The 20,416-nt window shown below is 43.2% G+C and overlaps 1 protein-coding gene across 2 annotated transcripts in view; it reads right to left on the bottom strand.

Annotated features, from left to right (window-relative positions):
- The window catches only part of KIF5C (kinesin family member 5C), a 173,450-nt gene that overhangs the window by 76,882 nt on the left and 76,152 nt on the right, over nucleotides 1–20,416 (bottom strand). For both annotated transcript variants that reach the window (XM_082464974.1, XM_082464975.1), the window contains exons 4-10: nucleotides 17,232–17,336; nucleotides 11,964–12,012; nucleotides 11,641–11,696; nucleotides 10,872–10,959; nucleotides 6,294–6,418; nucleotides 3,556–3,660; nucleotides 2,726–2,874 (exon numbers count right to left, since the gene is read on the bottom strand). In XM_082464974.1, coding sequence (XP_082321100.1) covers nucleotides 2,726–2,874; nucleotides 3,556–3,660; nucleotides 6,294–6,418; nucleotides 10,872–10,959; nucleotides 11,641–11,696; nucleotides 11,964–12,012; nucleotides 17,232–17,336 — 677 coding nt within the window. The remainder of the gene's footprint in view (nucleotides 1–2,725; nucleotides 2,875–3,555; nucleotides 3,661–6,293; nucleotides 6,419–10,871; nucleotides 10,960–11,640; nucleotides 11,697–11,963; nucleotides 12,013–17,231; nucleotides 17,337–20,416) is intronic.

The raw sequence follows: 20,416 nt of genomic DNA, 5'->3' as shown, positions 1-20,416 counted from the left end.
TGTTGGCCATCTGTATATCTTCTTTGGAGAAATGTCTATTTAGGTCTTCTTCAGCAGGATTTCTTTAATCATTCATTCCAGAAATTTAATTCTACTCCTACTTCATTCAGTCCTGATTCTTATATTACACCCATATCCTTGTACATTATGTCACGTTCAGTCCAGTCCCATGCATGACCATGACTTTCCCAAGCCTGTTGAAAGACGGAGGAAAGGGGGAACTTGCAATCTCTGGACACCTTATTCTGTGCCAGCCCTTGTGCTACATAAAAACTGAAGCAACTCATTTTATCCTCCCAATAATTATCAGAAGTAGGTGTTATTATATTTCTTCCTATAGGCAAGGAGATTCAGGCTCCAAGAGAAGGAAATGAGAGAAAAAAATGGGTGAGAAGCAGAGCTTAGCTTCAAAGCTGGAGTAACTGACCCCAGAGGGCTGTGCTCATCAAGGTCCCCAATCAAGCAGTCCACATGGAAGAGGTTGTGGGTCAAATGATATAGTCTCGGCCCTATAACATCCTGCACATTTAGTTATTTACTGGCTGTGTGGTCTCAGGGGCAGGACCTAATGGCTTGGAGCCAAAGCCTCAATTTCATCCTCTGCACAAAGGGGAGAGATGCCTACCCGACAGAATTTCTATGAGGATTTTTAACATGCCTGGCACACACTAGTTCCTTTAAAAAAGTGCTAGTGATGATGATACTGATGATGGCTTCACTGAGATCAGAAGAAAGAAAATCATCATTCAGACTTATACCTAAATCTCTTCCTATAGACAGTTGCAAATGCCTACCAACAGCAGCAGCCTTGAGACAGAGCCCATGCCCCAGGAAGACTCTGGCTTGCAAAGATTCAGATTATCTTTGCTTTGTGGATGAGAATTTTTTTTAAGAGATGTTCCCTTTATAAACGCATTCAGTGCTGGTTTCCTCAAACATGTCTTCAGAGGAAACTGTTAAAGCTCAAGTTTAAGAAACCAGGAGAGATGGGGCAGGCAGGATGATCACCACAGTACTCTATGTTTCCCATAAACAGATACAGGTTTACAGGTATTCCGTGACCCTTAAGAAAAAGTAGGTGTTATCCTACTGCAATCCATTGACCTAAGCATTTTGCTAATCAAGGAAGTGATCTGAGAGGAAGTAAAGGACCCAAATCTAATTTAAAAGATATATTAGTTCTACAACCGTTCAGTGTAATTATTATTTATTTAGACATCCCACAGGTGCCATGACTGGGTAATTCTATGTTCTGTTGAGGGTTCAGGAAATGACTGGGGTTTAATGCGGTTTAAACAAGCCGTAACAATCTCCCATTCAGAATGCCGACCACCATCTGGCCTTTCGCTAGGCATCTTAAACGATTTCTCAGGCATAACCACACAACACACTCCCAGGAGGAAGGCAGGGGGAGTGCTCCGTGCATAAGGCAGCTGGAGCCCGCAGAGAACTGGTAACTTGTCTAAAGATCACACAGTTGTTTGAAGGGAATGACAGCAGTAGAATCCACAACTCCCAACCCCAGGTTCAGGCTCAGCCCATTGAGCATGGAAGATGCTCAGATGGCCCCAAGCCACAGCACCCCAGCACTCTGGGAACTAGCACCTGAGGCAGCCATGCAGGGAGGATGGGGCTCAACACCTGAAACTGACAGACCATGACTGAAGATCAAGAAAGGAAGGGATGGGGGCTTCCCTGGTGGCGCAGTGGTTGAGAATCTGCCTGCCAATGCAGGGGACACGGGTTCGCGCCCTGGTCTGGGAAGATCCCACGTGCCGCGGAACAACTAGGCCCGTGAGCCACAACTACTGAGCCTGCACATCTGGAGCCTGTGCTCCGCAACAAGAGAGGCCGCGATAGTGAGAGGCCTGCGCACCGCGATGAAGAGTGGCCCCCGCTTGCCACAACTAGAGGAAGCCCTCGCACAGAAACGAAGACCCAACACAGCCAAAAATAAAATAAAATCAATTAATTAATTTAAATAAATAAATAAATAAGACTCCTTCCTTTAAAAAGAAAAAGAAAGGAAGGGATGAACTAACCCATACCCACAAATGTTGCTGTAGGATTACTGACTGTCCTTGCTGCCTACCTAGTAAAATTCTCAGACATCTAGGAAATCTCCTTCGGACATGTTTGAAGGTGAGAAGAGGGCTGCCATCCTCCCCTTTCCTCAGCATACATGCTGTATCTCCTACCCCCAGGGTGAGTGTCAGGATTTCTTCTCCCCACCCTTTTATATTTATGCAACTACTCTACAATCACCTAAGTTTCAGTTATTCTATCAGCAAATTTGCAATGGATCCCAAATATTGAAGTAGTTACTGGTAGTAGTGGTACCACTCATCATACTACCAAGACTGGTAGCTACCAGTCAAGTTATATACACTTGAAATCCTGTGAACCTGAGAGTTAGACTTAATTCCATGATGAACAAAAGTAACACTCCACTGCATAACCAACAATCACATCTATAATAAGCTTGAGTTGTTTTTTTCAGCATCATACCTTTGATAGGCATATTCCTACCCATTATTCTAAAACATAATTGTTCCTTTGGCCTCAATAAATGATGCCTCAAGTTTACAGGTCACCTGCTAGATGCAATTTACTAACAGGCTGCTTGCCTCCTCACTCTGTTCCCTCTCTGACCCTAGCCCCTCGCCACTCACTCCTGACACCTAAGACCCAGCTCAGAGCATAGGTTACGAGAGGCCACGCCCACCTTTGTCCAAACATTAGCGTTGACTTGGTCTCAGCTTCATTGAATACCGAGGGAGAACAGCAAATAACGATGGTGGTTCTACAGTTCCCACCCAGAGAGTCCTGAAGAATCCGAGTCATCTTGCTGTCCCGGTATGGCACGTGTGTTTTCTATTTAGGAAAAGAAAAAATATTGGCTGTTACAGCCCATTCAAAGAGAAAATACAGAGGCAAGCAAGTTAGTGATGGGAACTGGGCTTAGAAACATGTGAAATAAAAATCTGTTGCCTGGGGGCTTCCCTGGTGGCGCAGTGGTTAGGAATCCGCCTGCCAATGCAGAGGACACGGGTTCGAGCCCTGGTCTGGGGAAGATCCCACATGCCGCGGAGCAACTAGGCCCGTGAGCCACAATTACTGAGCCTGCGCGTCTGGAGCTTGTGCTCTGCAACGGGAGAGGCCGCGACGGTGAGAGGCCTGCGCACCGCGATGAAGAGTGGCCCCCGCTCGCCGCAACTGGAAAAAGCCCTCGCACAGAAACGAAGACCCAACACAGCCAAAAATAAATAAATTAATTAAAAAAAAAAAAAAAAATCTGTTGCCTGGTCTTTGGATTTTGCCAAAGTTTAGAATACCCATTCTGGGACCACCCGGGTCATACGAAATTAGCATCACCATTCACACATTTTAATGGGCTAGATTTCCCAGCAAGCAGGGAGTCCACAGCCAGGATTCCCCCTGTCCCTTTCTGAACAAAAACAAATGAATCTCTGGGGTGCGTGGCAAAGAGAGTACACGAACCCAAAAGGTAACTTCTCATAATATCATTTAATAGATGGAGACAGGATCACTTACTGTCCCTTCTGCCAAGGCAGAGATCACATTTCCAAGAGCAGACAAAGACTTATTGATATTTTTAGCTTCATCGAGAACAGCTCCCTCGGCACCAGTTTTGCTGACCTACCAGAGAGAAGAGAAAACAGTGAGCTGCACAGGACAGCAAAAGCACAGAGGAGAAAATTCCAATTCACAGGAGGGCAAGCGGGGAGGAAGGGACTGATGTGAATCCTCCTGGAATGCAGGGGAAAATAAAAGTAAGTGAGAATCACGGCGATAAAACCTTCCCTTGTGCCTGAGGCTGGGGATTTGTTCTCTCTTGTTGTCATTTTCCTCTCAATTAGGTTTTAGGGGGAACAGCGGAGATGCCTCAAGTGAAGAGCTGCGGATGCTTCCCAGGGGACATTTGTCCAGGGACACCAGGCTCCAAAAGTGCTGTCACTACAGAAAGGCTGGGGTCCTGCGAGACTGAACCACAGTCTCCAGGCCCAGGAAGCATTAAGAGAAAACACGGTCCCGGCCACAATGAATGGACTATTGGGAAAGTGTAGATTACAAGCTCCAACTTCAAGCAAAGGACAAGAAGTGGTAGGGACGGTTATCTGGACTCTCTGCTCCTTCCCTACTTATTCCCATAGCAAGAAAAAAAAAGGAACAATCATCCAAAAGGAAAAATACTCGACAAGGCATGTAAGGCAAGAAAATGTATATTACATAGTGAATTTGTCTTTTTTCCTCTGCAGTTAGAGGGACCATGCACCATTCCTCCTCGGCTGTGTTATTACTGGTAATTTCCTATTTACAGCATTTGCTCTAGGTAGAAAGCAGTTCACAGATGCTAGAAAAAAGGGAACTCAACATGATTCATAGCTCTGCTGACTGGACAAACGACATGGCGGGGAGCGGCTGCGCTCTGAAGAAAGAAAGAAAAGCAGGGAAATGATTTTAAACTGTGCGAAGATGGATTTCAATTCTGTATAAAGGAGAAACTCCCAACGACAGAGATGAATGCATGTCCAAGGGGAGGTTTTTTCCAAAGAAAAATTCAAAGATTTCTCTGGAAATCATGTGTGGGTCCCCTGCTTACAGATGAAGAAATCACAGAGCTGCTGTGTCACAAGTATTAATAGTAACAGTCTATTCACAAGGTGTTGTTTAAGGTGCTTTCCACTTGAGCATCTTAGCTCCATGAAGTATGCGAGACAAGCACAATCACCTTCCTTTTACAGACAAGAAAATTTTGAGCTCCAGGGATGTCAAATTGCCCACCCAAGGGAAGAACACCATTTAAGAAAGACAGGGCTAAGACCCAGAGCTCTGTTCTACTAGATCACACTGATACATTCATGCGGACACACCTAGGGCACGGAAAACAGATGTTAGCACAGGAAACGACGTGCAGGACAACTTTAAAATGCCTCATAAATATCATAAGTAATAACCACTGACACTGTGCAGGCCTCCACTCTCAACTGCCTGCATTAAGCAATTTTCAGCTGCATTTAGGCCTTAAGTACTCATCTCTTTGCTCTAAAGGGAAAGGGGGCAAGCTTGGGAAGAGGGAAGGGGTCACTGGGAGCTTTGTCTGGACCGACACGACAGGTGTGGCAGCAGAGCAGATGCTAGTTGCTAATGGCCGGTCTAGAAGTGAGCAATGCTTCTCCCTACTCCCGTTCTGGTGGGCATGTGTTTAAAGTTACAAGCCGGGACCAGTTGGATTTTCGATTGCCAACTAGGAGGATACATGTGATCTGCTCAAGGCTGTACAAACGCGGACAGGAGGACAATCCAAGTAGCCATTACTCACACGGATGTTAGTGGCCGTAACTTGGCGTCCAGCGACTCAGTGGCGGGAGCAGTGAGTGGGGATCAATGACACAGTTTGGGAGACTGACTGAGCTTCAGGGCCGGCCCTGATGCGGACAGTCAGCACGACATCAGAGATGAGGGAGGCCACATGGTATCGTGCACAGAGACTTGCTCTGTGATGTCATCCGAGGTGGGCAGTGCCCCCAGCCGGGGTGTGGCAGCAGGACCCTCTGCTGGTGCTATGGAAGTGAGGCTGGGAGGGCAGAGGGGAGTTTCTGGGAAGCCTATTCGGCCTGGAGTATGGCCTCAGCCAGTGCCTGGGAGAGCATGGACAGGGTACAGATGCCAAAAGAAAACCCTCACAAAATCGGAGAAGGGTCAGAGCTTGTGGCTAAAATACTGGCTCCAGACCCCGTAGCCTGGAAGGAGTGAGGCTGCCCACACAGAACACGGTCAGTTCACGCCTCCTGCAGAGAGAAGCCGGGAAGGCAGGGAGAGCCCCACCTTCCAGATCTTCTATCAGCAAACAAACCTGCAGAGGCGGGCCTGCCGCATTCCAGCGTCAAAGCCCCTTCCTGGCCTATCTGAATCTGTTAAAACACAGAGATCTTTCCTGTTCTCAGAAGTTCACGTCCCTCCAGCATTTGTGCCGCTGCCTTTGCCAGGCTAAGTTCACACCAACACTCGCCTCATGTCATCATCAGGGTCTATTAGGCATAAATCAAGGTTGGCATTCAAAACACCTCCTGTGACATGAATAGGGGACTTCAGGACCAGAAAAGAAAGAGCAGAGAAATGAAGGTTAAATTTAATAACATCTTAGCACAACATCAGAAACTTTAAAAGCTCTTTAAAACCAGGGAGTAGAAAGACATAAAAATTATCCCATTGCGCACTGAAGCAAATAACAGGGAAATTGTGGATAATACAAATAAAGAACCAATTACCTTTTCGCTCCCAGCCAAATCAACTAGATAAAGCTTCCCACTGAGTTTTTTTTCAGTCTCTACATTCTCTTGTTTAATATTAATCAGGAAGATACTGTGACTTCTAGAGCTGTGTTCATTCATGTCTGAAAAGGAAAACAGTTTACTGCTCTACAAAGAACATATAAATTTCGGTAGCAAGCATCTCAATAAAAAACACAACAAATCATGCCTAATAGCTCCGTTTTTTGTAAGTCCACTCAATTTAAAAAATTATCTGAGACCATTTCTACTGCAAAACAATGCTCATTCTAGAAATGAAAGATTTAAAATATTTTCACGTGGCAAAGAAATTAATCTAAAAATCGTGGTCAGTGGTTTAAGACAACAGTCTCGAGCTCTGCCTGAAGCTGCCAACCTCCAACACCCCAATCCAGCCTACCTCTCTCCTTGAAGAGCTCAAGTTTTCCTCCCCTGCTTCATTTTAAGTCCCTCAGCCTTTATCATTCTGACTAGTACCTGATGTATTCCATCTTTTTCATGTGTGTAAGCCTTGCCTTATCAGTGATATCATAAGCTTTCTTAAGGAAGAATTATGACTTTCTTAAGGAAGGAGTAAGACATACATTTCTTCTATAACCCATGCTAGGCACATAGAAGGTCTCAAAGATGAAATATGCTTCATTAGGACCAAGTACCAAAAATAAAAATCTTCTTGGACCCTTGTCTTTGCTCACCAGGCAGGCAGAGACCCCAGTGACTGTTTTATTCAATCCCACTAGCAATTATTTCTCAAAACTATCTAACCAGATTATGTGGAAAAAAACCCTAAAAGATTCCACAAAAATGTTAGAACTAGTGAATTTGGCAAAGTTGCAGGATACAAATGCAATATATAAAAATCAGTTGCATTATATATAACAATAATGAACAATCCAAAAAGGAAATTAGGAAAACAATTCCATTTAAAATAAGAACAAAAAGAATAAGATACTTAGGAATAAACTTAACCAAGGAAGTGAAAGGCATACACTGAAAACTATAAAATGTTGCTAAAAGAAATTAAAGAATACACAAATAAATGGAAAGATAATCCTTGTTCTTGGATTAAAAGACTTAATATTGTTAAGATGTCCATACCACCAACAGATTCAATGCCATCTCTATCAAAATCACAATGACGTTTTTTGCAGAAATAGAAAAGTCCATCCTAAAATTCAGATGAATCTCAAGGGTCCCTGAATAGCCAAAACAATCCTTAAAAAGAGCAGAGTTGAAGGTCTCACACTTGCTGATTTCAAAACTTACTACAAAGCTATGGTAATCAAAACAGTGTGGTACTGTCATAAAGGTAGACATATGGACCAATGAAATAGAGACCCTAGAAATAAACCCTCACATAATATGGTCAAATAATTTTCAACAAGAGTGTCAAGAGTGACCATTCAATTGCGAAAGAACAGTCTCTTCACCAAACTGAAAACTGGATATCCACATGCAAAAATGAAGTTGGACTCTTCCTTTAAGTCGTATACAAAAGTTAACTCAAAAAGGATCAAAGACCTAAATGTAAAAACTAAAACTATAAAACCTTAGAAGAAAACATAGGGGAAAAGGTTCATGACACCAGATTTGGCAATGATTTCTTGGATATGACACCAAAAAACACAAGCAACAACAGCAACAAAAAAGATAAATTTAACTTCATCAAAATTAAAAACTTTTGTGTGCGAAAGGACACTATCAACGGTGAAAAGGCAACCCACAGAATAGAAAATATTTGTAAATCATATATCTGATAAGGGATTGAGATCCAGAATATATAAAGAACTCCTACAAATAAACAACAACAGCAAAAAGCCAAACAACCCAATTTTTAAAAAATGGGCCAAGGACTTGAATAGCACTTCTACAAAGAAGATGCACAAATGGCCAATAAGCATATGAAAAAATGCTAAACATCACTAATCATTAGGGAAATGCAAATCAAAACCTCAATGAGATAGCACTTCACACCCATTGGGATGATGATTAAAAAGAAAAAAAAAACTCAGAAAATAAGAAGTGTTGGCAAGGATATGGAGAAATTAAAACTCTTGCACACTGTTGGTGGGAATATAAAATGGTGCACCTGCTATGGAAAACAGTATGGCCGTTCCTTAAAAAATAAAAAGGAGAATTACCGTATGATCCAGCAATTCTACTTCTGGGTATTTACCCAAAAGAACTGAAAGCAGGAACTTGAACAGATATTTATAAATACCTCCATGTTCATAGCAACATCATTCACAATAGCCAAAAGGTAGAAGCAACACAATGTCTATCTGTGGATGAATGGAAAACAAAATGTGGTCTATGAGTACAATGGAACATTATTCAGCCTTAAAAAGGAAGGAAATTCTGACACATGTTACATGGATGAATCTTGAGGACATTATGCTGAGTGAAACAAGCACGTCACAAAAGGACTTGTATCATTCCACTTATATGAAGTACCTAGAGTTGTCAAGTTCACTGAGACAGGAAGTAGGATGGTGGTTACCAGGGGTTGGGAGGAGGGAGTATGGAGGGTTATTATTCAATGGATATGGAGTTTCACTTTGGGATAATTAAAAATTCTGGAAAAAATTCTGGAAATAGGAAGTGGTGATGGTTGCAAATATTGTGAATGTACTTAATGCCACTAAATTGTACACTTAAAAGTGGTAAAATGGTAAATTTTATGTTATGCATAATGTAACAAAATAAAAAAAAACACCTTACCAGAATGATAAGAAAAATAGTAATGTTCTGGACCAACAGTTCTGAACCAGGGGGCCAAGATGGACTCTCAGGTATGTCATGAATAATTCATAACTAACAATAATTTAAGAAACAGTGAAAAACTTCTTTACAAATGAGAGATGCTATTAGTATAAGAATATCAGTCTTACATTCTTTCCTATATGTGTATAAGCAGAAGAGAAAGAAGTAGAGTTTAACCTACACTGCATACAGGTCTAGGCTCACCTATGAAACTTGCCATGTATATGAATATCATCTGATACATTTGTGGGGGTAGGGAAACAGTTGAGAATTACAGTTCTGGATCAAAGGATCATAGCACCAGTCAACCAAGCAAAGCTTGAATCTCTTCTACACCATGCGGGGAACTCACTACCTCTCCAGGTAGCAGGCTTTACTTGGGGCAGCATTAAGGACTAGAGTTCTTCTTGTGATAGGTCAAAATCTGCCTCCATGTACCTTCAACAATCCTGGGTGGTCTACTCATTCAGATCAAACAAAGCAAGCTGACTCTTTCTTAATGTCAGCACCTTGAAGATATTATGAACAATATGTTAAGAAACACTGTATTGTCCATATGCCCTCCCCAGATATTTTTCTCTCTTCAAAGCTAGAAATCCTTCAGGGACTTCCCTGGTGGTCCAGTGGCTAAGACTCCGTGCTCCCAATGCAGGGGGCCTGGGTTCGATCCCTGGTCAGGGAACTAGATCCCTCGTGCCGCAACTGAGAGCCTGCATGCCGCAACTAAAAGATCCCGCGTGCCGCAACTAAGACCCGGCGCAGCCAAATAAGTAAATATTAAAAAAAAAAAAAAAGTTAGAAATCCTTCATTCTTTCAAGTCCTCTTCACATGAACTCATTCTCATCTGTGCACATCTCATCTGAATAAGACAGACAGCCCCCATCTTTTCATGGAAGCTCTGCTGCTCTAACACCACATGACCTGCTTCCCTGAGACGGGCCGAAGAAGGCATCGCAAGGTAAACCAGCTGACCTGACTATGTTTGTTACCAACAAGGCATCAAAAAGTTTACAGTCAAGGGCTTCCCTGGTGGCGCAGTGGTTGAGAATCTGCCTGCCAATGCAGGGAACACGGGTTCGAGCCCTGGTCTGGGAAGATCCCACATGCCGCGGAGCAACTGGACCCGTGAGCCACAATTACTGAGCCTGCGCGTCTGGAGCCTGTGCTCCGCAACAAGAGAGGCCACGGTAGTGAGAGGCCCGCGCACCGCGATGAAGAGTGGCCCCCGCTTGCCACAACTAGAGAAAGCCCTCGCACAGAAACGAAGACCCAACACAGCCATAAATAAAATTAAAAAAAAAAAAAAAAAAAAAAAGTTTACAGTCAAGCTTCCGCTCCTCCATGTCTTTCTTTTCCTCGTTTACAAAGGGCAGAAATCTAACATGGTTTCTTTCCATGCGTATGACTGGCCTATAGAATCTGTTGGTTTGGATTTTTTTAAACAATAACATAGTTAAAATAAATGAACTTAGAAGCTTACTTTCTTCCCCCTTTAGTTGGTTGGTTGGCTTTTTACCCCAGTGTTCAGGCTTAGGCTGTTACCAGGGCCCAGTCAGTGAGTGTCACCCGACATTCCCAACAGGCCCCTGGACAGCAGGAGGCGCTGTTTCCCAGGACCTGCCCAGGCCCGCTGGTACTGCTTACACCCCTGTGTTTTTGAGTGCCAGTCACTGCTTTACAACCACCTTCCCCTGCATTATTCCATTTGGACCTCATTACCCCCACCCAACCTGGTTGGTAGGCAGATGTTTGTGTCCTAACTTAGAGGGGAGGAAACACCACCCAAGGCTTACTCGTTACAGCCACGTGGCGGTTTGCTTTGCCTTCATCTATCACGTCCATGACCTCCTCGGGGCTTGACACAAACCGCTCGGTGCACCCCTGCAAGACAGCCAGATCAGGTTGGTCACTGAAAAACTGAAAAGCAACAAGACTTTGAAACAGCTAAACGTTTTCCCACTTCTCTTCTAGAGCTGCCAATCCAGAGAAAGGCTGCACTGTCGACCCAACAACTTTTCCTCCTCGTCTAGGGCTTGCAGTCTACATTAAAAAGAAGTCTGAGCAAACGCCAGGAAACCCAGAAGTAAACCATAAAATAAGTGTCAGATTTTAAGTACATGTCCATACTCATCAGCAGTGGAGACAGAAAATAAAGAAGGAAACCAATGACGGAAAAAGAAATGGATGAAATCTTGCTTTGCCTATCAATCTAGCCACCAACTTTAATTAGATACTGAAGTTGTAGACATAATGCTATGACAGGTTTCTCCCAAGTGCAAAGTATGAACAACTGTACTCAATACCAAAGCCTCTTTAAATGTGAATAATAAATGTTCAGTTCTCCAGTTCTTACCTCATGTGATTTGACATCTGTGATATACTTACATAGAAACAACTGAAGAAATTGTGTCAGTTTTTTTTAACCAGATGAATATTAAATATAAGGAACATGATTAAATATCTATATGCACTTTTTAGGTAATATTCTGGGCATCTTATGTAATAATTATGACAGTGACTGGAGAGGAATCAACTGCATCATCAATCAAGTTTTCCTCATACCTTTACGTACGGGACTCTGTTTTTATCTTCATGAACAGCCAAGTTTGTCTTGGATACTACAGAGATCATAATGATGACATGCAAAGAAGAAAAAAAAAGTTAAAGACCCTGTATCGGAGAAAAAATAGAAATTGTTACAGAACAGAGGTAAATCTAATCACTTTGCAATGACTCAAGTTAAAGCTTTGTCTGAGAATAAGCAGATAGCCTGAAGGCAATAGAACATCTCTGTAAAATCCTTAAGCAGAAGTGCTGTAAATCATGCCAACCTTTCTGGACTTCAGTTACAGAACAAATAAAAGACAAGAATTCGGGTTACTCACCATCGAGTAAGTCCCTGATTTTGTCCAAGTAGATTTCAAAATAGGAAACCTGATTAAAAACAAATTGATTTTGAAACAGAAATGCCACCCTGTATTTCAAAAACATAATTATTAGAACTTGCAAAAGCTTTCTGTTATGCCACGAAGAGTAAGAAGAGGGCTACAAAGTGAAGATTCAGAGTCTCGAGGGCAGAGCTCCAGCCCACTCCCCTGGCCTCCTGCTTCCTGCTTGCCAGCTTGCTCTACAAGTCCCTGCTCAATGGGCCACTCTCCAGCCCCACATCAGAGTTCCCTTCACTTCCAGCCAGGTGTTATTTACATCCTGTGCTAGCCAGCCTTATAGGAGGACTCTACCTTTTCACCTTAGATGAGCACCAAGCAAACTTCTAGGTATGACAACGGCTAGAACAGAACACGTCCTCTGCACGTAACTGTCAAAAATCAGTAGACCTCACCTTAGGCATCACATCAACAGCCTCTTCAGACCAGGGAGGGAGCATGTTCCAAACATGCACGTGAAGAAGGTGGGGAGGGGGACAAGGGCAGTTTGCTTGGAACTACAGCACAGTAACAGGGAGAGAGCTGGTGATAGTGGCCAGCTCTGGGGAGTCCAGGAAGGATCTGAACAAAATGCAATTTAATGAAACACAACTAGACTGTGAGAGGGAAAGGACGCCTTCCGATTAGTTATTCTCAAACTTCAGTCCCAGCGCTGCCTAGATCAGCATCTCCCATAGCGTCTGTTTAAATTGCCCTGAACCCTACTGCAACCCTCCTGAATCAGAATCTCCAAGAATAGGATTTAGGAATCCGTTTCTAAACTCCCCAGGTGATTCTTACCTTATCTCAGGCCGATATCTGAGAACAACTTTAACTGGATACGTGATCTTGGAGATTTAATTCACAAGTAACCGAGACCCTAGACCTCAGTGCTCCCATCTGTCAAAGGAAGCCATTCGACGTGATGATATCAAAAATCCCCTCTAGGACTCTGTACCGTCTACACTTGCCTTCTGCAGACCAGATCAACTGTTCTCTCCCTCAAGTTCATGGGGTTTTTTTTTTTTTTGAAATCTAAAGAGGATTGAGCCAAAAAGGTGTTTTTAAAAGTTGAAAAGTAGTTGTAAAGCTGGGATGTAAGTCTACCTTTAAAATCTCACCCCTACATCCCAGCTCTGGACCAGTCCTGCCTCGAGGCAGGGAAAAGTGAACACTCCCTAACCCAGCACTAATCCCAACCCAGCTCAGCCCTGGTTCATTACCTTTTGTCCGTGTCTCAGCCTGGAACCTCCTGATGCCTCGTTTCTCTGAGATCTGGGGTCCTGGCTTCAAACCCTGGAATCTGTAGCTGAGCATCCTCTGCCTGACAACCTCTGCCTGCTTGAATGTCTGTCAAACAGGCCTGTCACTGACCCTCTCTGTCACAGATACAACTACCTGACCTTTGAAAGACCTACTGCTCTGGAAACCTCTCCATGTGGCTGGAATCCTAGGGTCTGCTTGGCCTCGAACCTTAGACATTTCTAACCCAGCCCTTCTGCAGCCCATTCAACCCTGGTTCCAACCCATTCTATGTATTTCAGAATTGTCTGGTCTTCATTAAGACTTTTCTGTTATCTTTGAGATCTTAAGCTTGTGCCCTTATTTCCACAGGTTACAGAGAAAATTAATGACATCCAAAGACCGGTTGTGAACTAGATATTAGGAAATCTGGCAATTAGAATCTTGTTCACATTTAATATAAGTAGAAAGGGAATTCTGATTTATTAGTTTCTTTTTACCATAGCACATAGTGGCTGCTTTGGAGTGGGGCGTTGAATTTTGTTATTTTTGTCACCTCAACTACTTTGTAAAACCAGATGGAAGAAAAATAAATAAGCATTGTTTGGCACTAGGAGAAAGCATGTTCAGAAATAATGTTTAAAACCTCTGTGAGACCGGTCAGAATGGCCATCATCAAAAAATCTACAAACAATAAATGCTGGAGAGGGTGTGGAGAAAAGGGAACCCTCTTGCACTGTTGGTGGGAATGTAAACTGATACAGCCACTATGGAGAACAGTATGGAGGTTCCTTACAAAACTAAAAATAGAGCCACCATATGACCCAGCAATCCCACTACTGGGCATATACCCTGAGAAAACCATCATTCAAAAAGAGTCATGTACCACAATGTTCATTGCAGCATTATTTACAATAGCCAGGACATGGAAGCAACCTAAGTGTCCATTGACAGATGAATGGATAAAGAAGATGTGGCACATATATACAATGGAATATTACTCAGCCATAAAAAGAAACGAAATTGAGTTATTTGTAGTGAGGTGGATGGACCTAGAGTCTGTCATACAGAGTGAAGTAAGTCAGAAAGAGAAAAACAAATACCGTGTGCTAACACATATATATGGAATCTTAAAAAAAAAAAAAATGGTTATGAAGAACCTAGGGGCAGGACAGGAATAAAGAGGCAGACGTAGAGAATGGACTTAAGAGCACGGCAGGGCGGGGGGAAGGGGAAGTTGGGATGAAGTGAGAGAGTGGCATGGACATATATACACTACCAAATGTAAAATAGATAGCTAGTGGGAAGCAGCCGCATAGCACAGGGAGATCAGCTTGGTGCTTTGTGACCACCTAGAGGGGTGGGATAGGGAGGGTGAGAGGGAGGGGATATGGGGATATATGTATGCATATAGCTGATTCACTTTGTTATACAGCAGAAACTAACACAACACTGCAAAGCAATTATACTCCAATAAAGATGTAAAAATAAATAAAACCTCTGTGAGACTCACTTTAAGGAACAGATTTTCAATATTGCCTTAATCAAGCCTCTTTTTCTTGATTAAGCCTGTAACTACTCAGTTCAAAATAAGAAGCAGTCAATAACTAACTTGTCCATTTACAATTATTATTTGTGAAATAAGACAGCCTAACTACAAATGCAGGACAGGAACCTGGGCTGTAAAATTCAGCCCTAGACGTGAGTGTTGTTCCTCCTCTCCATCCCCTTCATGCTGGGGCTATTTTTATCTTAATAAGATTCTAATATGAGACCCTATTTTGACGGCAATAATTGGTTTAACATCTTACTCCAGGATTATCCCATAAGAACCCTATAGTAGTTTAAGGTATTTAAATGCAAACAGCCTTAAAGATGCACTAAGCTCCTAAATCTTGATCCCATCAAAGCGACAAGTGTCTGTATCCTCAGATATAAAGAACTCTAGCAAGGAGGAGAAGCTGGCTTCAGTCAACAAAAGGAGCTGTAAACAAAAAGATTTGCCGGATGTACTTTATAATTGGGCAAACAGTTTCTGACTTGTTTTTATATAATTTGGGGAAGGTACACAGCAGAAATAAGTAAAGGTGGAAATTTAATATAATGGAACAGGTACTGCATGTGGGGTTGGTCAGATCAAGAATCTAAATCTCAACTCTGGGGCTTCCCTGGTGGCGCAGTGGTTAAGAATCTGCCTGCCAATGCAGGGGACACGGGTTCAAGTCCTGGTCTGGGAAGATCCCACATGCCACAGAGCAACTAAGCCCACGTGCCACAACTACTGAGCCTGCGCTCTAGAGCCCGTGAGCCACAACTACTGAAGCCCATGAGCCACAACTACTGAAGCCCTTGCGCCTAGAGCCCGTGCTCCACAACAAGAGAAGCCACCGCAGTGAGAAGCCCATGCACTGCAACGAAGAGTAGACCCACTCACCACAACTAGAGACAGCCCGCGTGCAGCAACAAAGACCCAATGCAGCCAAAAATAAATAAATTAAATCAATAAATTAAATCAATAAATCTCAACTCTGCCGAGGACTTGATATGTCACTCTGGCCATCTGGCTCTATATCTTTGAACTTCGGTTTCTCACCTCTAAAATGATGGGCCTAGGCACTTGGGTCCCAGCCTTCAAGGATGATCAGCCTCTTGGTTGATCTGCTCACCTGCAAGTCTGCTAACTGCCCCTTTCTCCTCCACCCCCTTGTCAACCCTGTCCCCAGTCGCTGTGGCGGGGACCCTACCAGCCACGTGCATCCTGGACACAGCTCATCGGAGCTGGGGGTGGGGGGTACCTACTGGAGGCTGGGCCAATGGGCCCCTCCCCAGGGGAATGAGGAAGTGGAAATAAGGGAATGTAGAGCAGGAGCTGCCATTTCCCACACACAGAAAAGAGAAAGATGGTCTGGAACAAGGGAAAGAAATTAAGCAAGAGGGTGGGGATTAAAGAAATTAAGAAACATGGGGACTGTAATGGAGATGGAGTTTCTTTCGGGGGTAATGAAAATGTTCTGGAAGTAAATAGTGATCATGGTTGTACAATTTTGAAAATATACTAAAAACCATCAAACTGTACACTTTAAAAAGGTTAAATTTATGGTATGTGAACTATATCGCAATTTTTTTTAAGTTAAAAAAAAAATAGGAAAAGCAGAGCCTGGATTTCTTACTTCTCCACAACTCCCCGCCCCCATGCCTGCTGTCAGATTCTGTATCTTATAACAACTTCCTCTATTTGCTTAAACAAGTAGGTTTCAGTCACTTGCAAACAAAGGCGTTCCAATGAATATACCCCTTCTACCAAATGTTATGAATGCACAGCTAGAGTTGAGAGTAGAAATCTCTCTTTCAATTCAAATTTAAGCCAGAACATAGGTTTGAAAAACAAAAACAAAAACAAGGAGGAAAAGAATTCCCTTTCCGAACATTTCTCAGAATGCGCTCCTCAAAATACTAGTCTGTCATCCTCCAAGGAGGGTAAAGTATGTCCACAGTCAAATAAGATAGGAAATGTAATATAGTACATGTCCACTTTGCAGAACTGCATTACACATTAGCATATTTAAACTTGGGGTAAATTTAACATTGTTCAACAAAGCGTTTTCCCAGCTAATTTGACCACATACGCCTTTTCCGTGGTAGCGCACTGAGTAATAATATGAGGGATTGTATTCCATGGAACACACTTTGGGAATTGCTGTCCTCATCCAATCATGGACACATGCCAGTCAGATCTACAGAAATCCACAGGGTAAAGGGTAGAATTCAGACAACTACCAAGATGATTCCATCCTAAAAAGGGCTTTTACTTTATCTCAGTATTTCCTCAGTATTAGCCTGAGTCATTAACTAATAAATATGGTTCTGCTGATCACAGGAATGTCATTTAAATTAGATAAAATCTTCTACGTGTACATAAAAGAGAAGAGCAAAGAAACACGATTTGGGGCTCAGTTTCTTCTCTTGGGACTCAATAATAGCACTCACCTTGATGTGGAACTCCAGGTTTTCATCCATGGAATAGATATGGTCAAAGATGTCGTGTGCGATCCTTGGGATGATGCCCATGAGTTGAGGGTCGTGTAGCTTCCCCTAGTGAGTGAAAAAGACAAACACAGGGAGCTAAAGAGCGCTGGGCGACATGTGAGAGAGAGAGAAGGGACCGAACCTGGGCTTCTTAAACAGGACTCCGTGGAACAGGGAGCACCACGCAGGACTGCCTGCTCCCTAGGAGATCTACCCGACCTGCCAACAGACCAACAGTTAGCGGGACAACTCAACCAGGCAGGGGAGAGCATGTCCTGCCGGCCTTGAAGGCCCCCAACATCCCCTCCTGCTGTCACTGCGGGCAGCAGATCAGTGTGTATGTGGGTGAGCGTGTGGGTAGGAAGGAGGGAAGGAAGGACAGAAAGGGAGAAAGAATGAGGTTACATGTGTGACTGTAACATACTAAATGTGGACTTTGTTGTTTTGGAAATTTTACAAACTGACCAGAACCTACAAATCCAAGTTAATCTGCCTTAATGAAATCACCTTGAGAGCTGATAGATACAGTTTCGTTCACATCATCATTGCTCAAAAATTTCTAAGAAACTTATTCTGGAAATACCTTCAGTAGCACTTTACACACCAATCAAGAAAGTCCATTTTATCGATTTCTTTTTAAAATCTGTAATTCCCAGCCCAAACTGCTCCAAATAATTTTTGACTGTTTCTAATACATAAATCTGCTTGTAAAATATTCTCTTGTTCTTTCCCTGCCTTTTTCCATTTCTATTCATTTTACCTAAGGTGTGGATGGATAGGTGAATGTTTCTGTTATTTGGTCTATCACTAAATCCATTTTCAAGATCCAGAATTTGCCACCTCTGAAGAGTTTCAAAAAGAGACAGCAAAGGACCTGAAAGCAATTCCTAAAGAAGAGCTCTAGAAGTGTTTCAAGCAACAGGCTTAGCAAGGACCTCGGTGCACAACTCCTAGAGAGCCTTCTTCACGCCCACACCAAAAGGAACACTTAAAAGTTCTATCACAGGTTAAACAACTCGTCAGCATACCAACACACGTCTAAAGTGATTGCCAGCAACTGTCTTCCCAGAGAATCACACGTGCCTTTCAGAAGTTCTAAAACTCTAGGACGAAATGGAACTGGAAGCAAAGCCAGTCTGCTCTTTAGCTTTCCAGGGATGCTCAACAGCCTTTACAACTTTGACTCATACATCTTCGTTCAAAATCTGCCCAACACCTGCAAGATCTGCTTTGTTTTCCTCAGTCAAGTCCTCTTTTTCTTTCAGAGGTTCACTGCCTGGTGCTTCTCTAACAAGATGACTTCCAAGACGACATTTGAGTTACCAAAAGCAAGAAGCTGCATGAACCCTGGCACCGACTACAGGCCACAAAGCACTTTCCATTATGAGTCCTCCTTCACGCACCTGATTCCCGACCTTCCACTCTGTTCAAAGCAAGAGAAAAGCCGAATTCAGACACACCTGGCCTCTGGCTCTTACTCGGAAAACAGGTACTCTCCTGGAATGCCTCATCTGCTAAGGACCCTAAATCATTTGAAACACCTGTTGTTTTTTTAGTTTAACTGTACACTCCCTAAAGGCAGGGTGGCCAGGGCATATGTATTTCCTCCCACTGCTTATGATACTTGGTATAGTGTCTACTGCATAGAATTACTGTAGAATTTAAATTAAATATATATAATGTGCTTAGCGACAATAAATGTTATTATTCAGCTCATGATACATTCTCTCAAGCAGGTGCTGGGGTTTACTTGACTTGAAGAGTCTGAAAAACATGTTTCCACCCCAAACCATTAATATATATATCTAATGAAAACAAAACCAAATCACTGAGACTTCACTTCTCCTAGACCATCATAAAACATGTAACAAATCAAATATTGGACCTCACCTGCTCTGGACTACGGAATTTGCTGGCAGAAATGGTACCTACAGTGAAAACACAGTCAAATGCGACATCACTGGGCCAATCTGACTCAAGAGGGTCCAAAGAGTGCCTCCCACACTGCCACCCAGAGCTCTTTAATAATTCATCATAATCCTTTAGCTTCTCTTCAGTGGCCCACAGCCAAAGAAGAATGATCAATAATCCAAAAATCATTTATAGTTGACTCAAATCTGTTTCCCTAGATGCTTTCCCTTTCAACGGATTTATCTTCCAATTGATTCTGGGTGCATACAAGTATTGACATCCTTTGTTTGCCTTTGGCAGGGTAAGAACCAAGGCAGAACCAGGATGAGTCTGGACACTTCCTGTTTTGCTGCCCTGAAGACCCAACCCGAAAATCACATGAGAAGGAGCACACGTTCATTTGGAGAACACCTAATAATACCCCCATCCCCACAGTGACAGAGTGATGTCCTGTCTACCGCAGGTTTAGGGGCTGGGATGCTTGCTCTAGCTCGGAAACCCAAGAGTGGTGAGGGCCTTTATGCTCAGTAAACTAAGGCTGCCAAAACAATCTGTGTGTGTGTGTGTGTGTGTGTGTGTGTGTGTGTGTGGTGTTCACATACATAGTGTGGGTGTGTGGTACATGTGGATGTGTGGTGTGTGGTGTGGATGTGTGTCATGTGGGTGTGTGTGCAGTGTTGATTTCTGTGTATGGAGTTTGGGTGTGGTGTGGCTGTGTGTTTGTGTAGTGTGTGTACCTGTGGTATGTGTGGTGTGTGCAGTGTGTGGGTGTGAGTGGCATGTGGATGCGTGTGCAGGGCTATCGATGGGTGGTGGGTGTGTGGCGTGGCGGGTGTGGGGTATGCACGTGGTGAGGATGGATGTGTGTGGTGTGTGTGTGAGACAGAGGGGTGTTCTGTGGGAGGCATGCAGTCTTATCCGGAGGTAACTCCTGGTGGAGACAGTATGTCTCTCACAAAAAGCAAAGTCACTTAAGGGCTTTGTTTCCTTGACTTGGAATGCACTCTTTGTTCCAGGCCTGGGGAATGTAAAAGAGATCAGCAAAGCTATCTCAGGCCAGGAGACCTCAGGGAACTGAGAGTCTTGGTTGTTCCTTATGGCTGGGGGCTGTGCGTGCCTAGTTAAGAGAAGTTAATGTTCAAGGTCGTTGTAAACTTGCTGACGTCCATGGTGGTGACTGAACTGAGACGATAAGCAACTTCATGGTTTCCTCTTCTGTCTATATAAGATTCAGT

Source organism: Balaenoptera physalus, assembly GCF_965194825.1.
Source record: "Balaenoptera physalus genome assembly, chromosome: 6".
Classification (NCBI taxonomy): Eukaryota; Metazoa; Chordata; class Mammalia; order Artiodactyla; family Balaenopteridae; genus Balaenoptera; species Balaenoptera physalus.
This window is presented reverse-complemented; position numbering and strand designations above follow the sequence as displayed.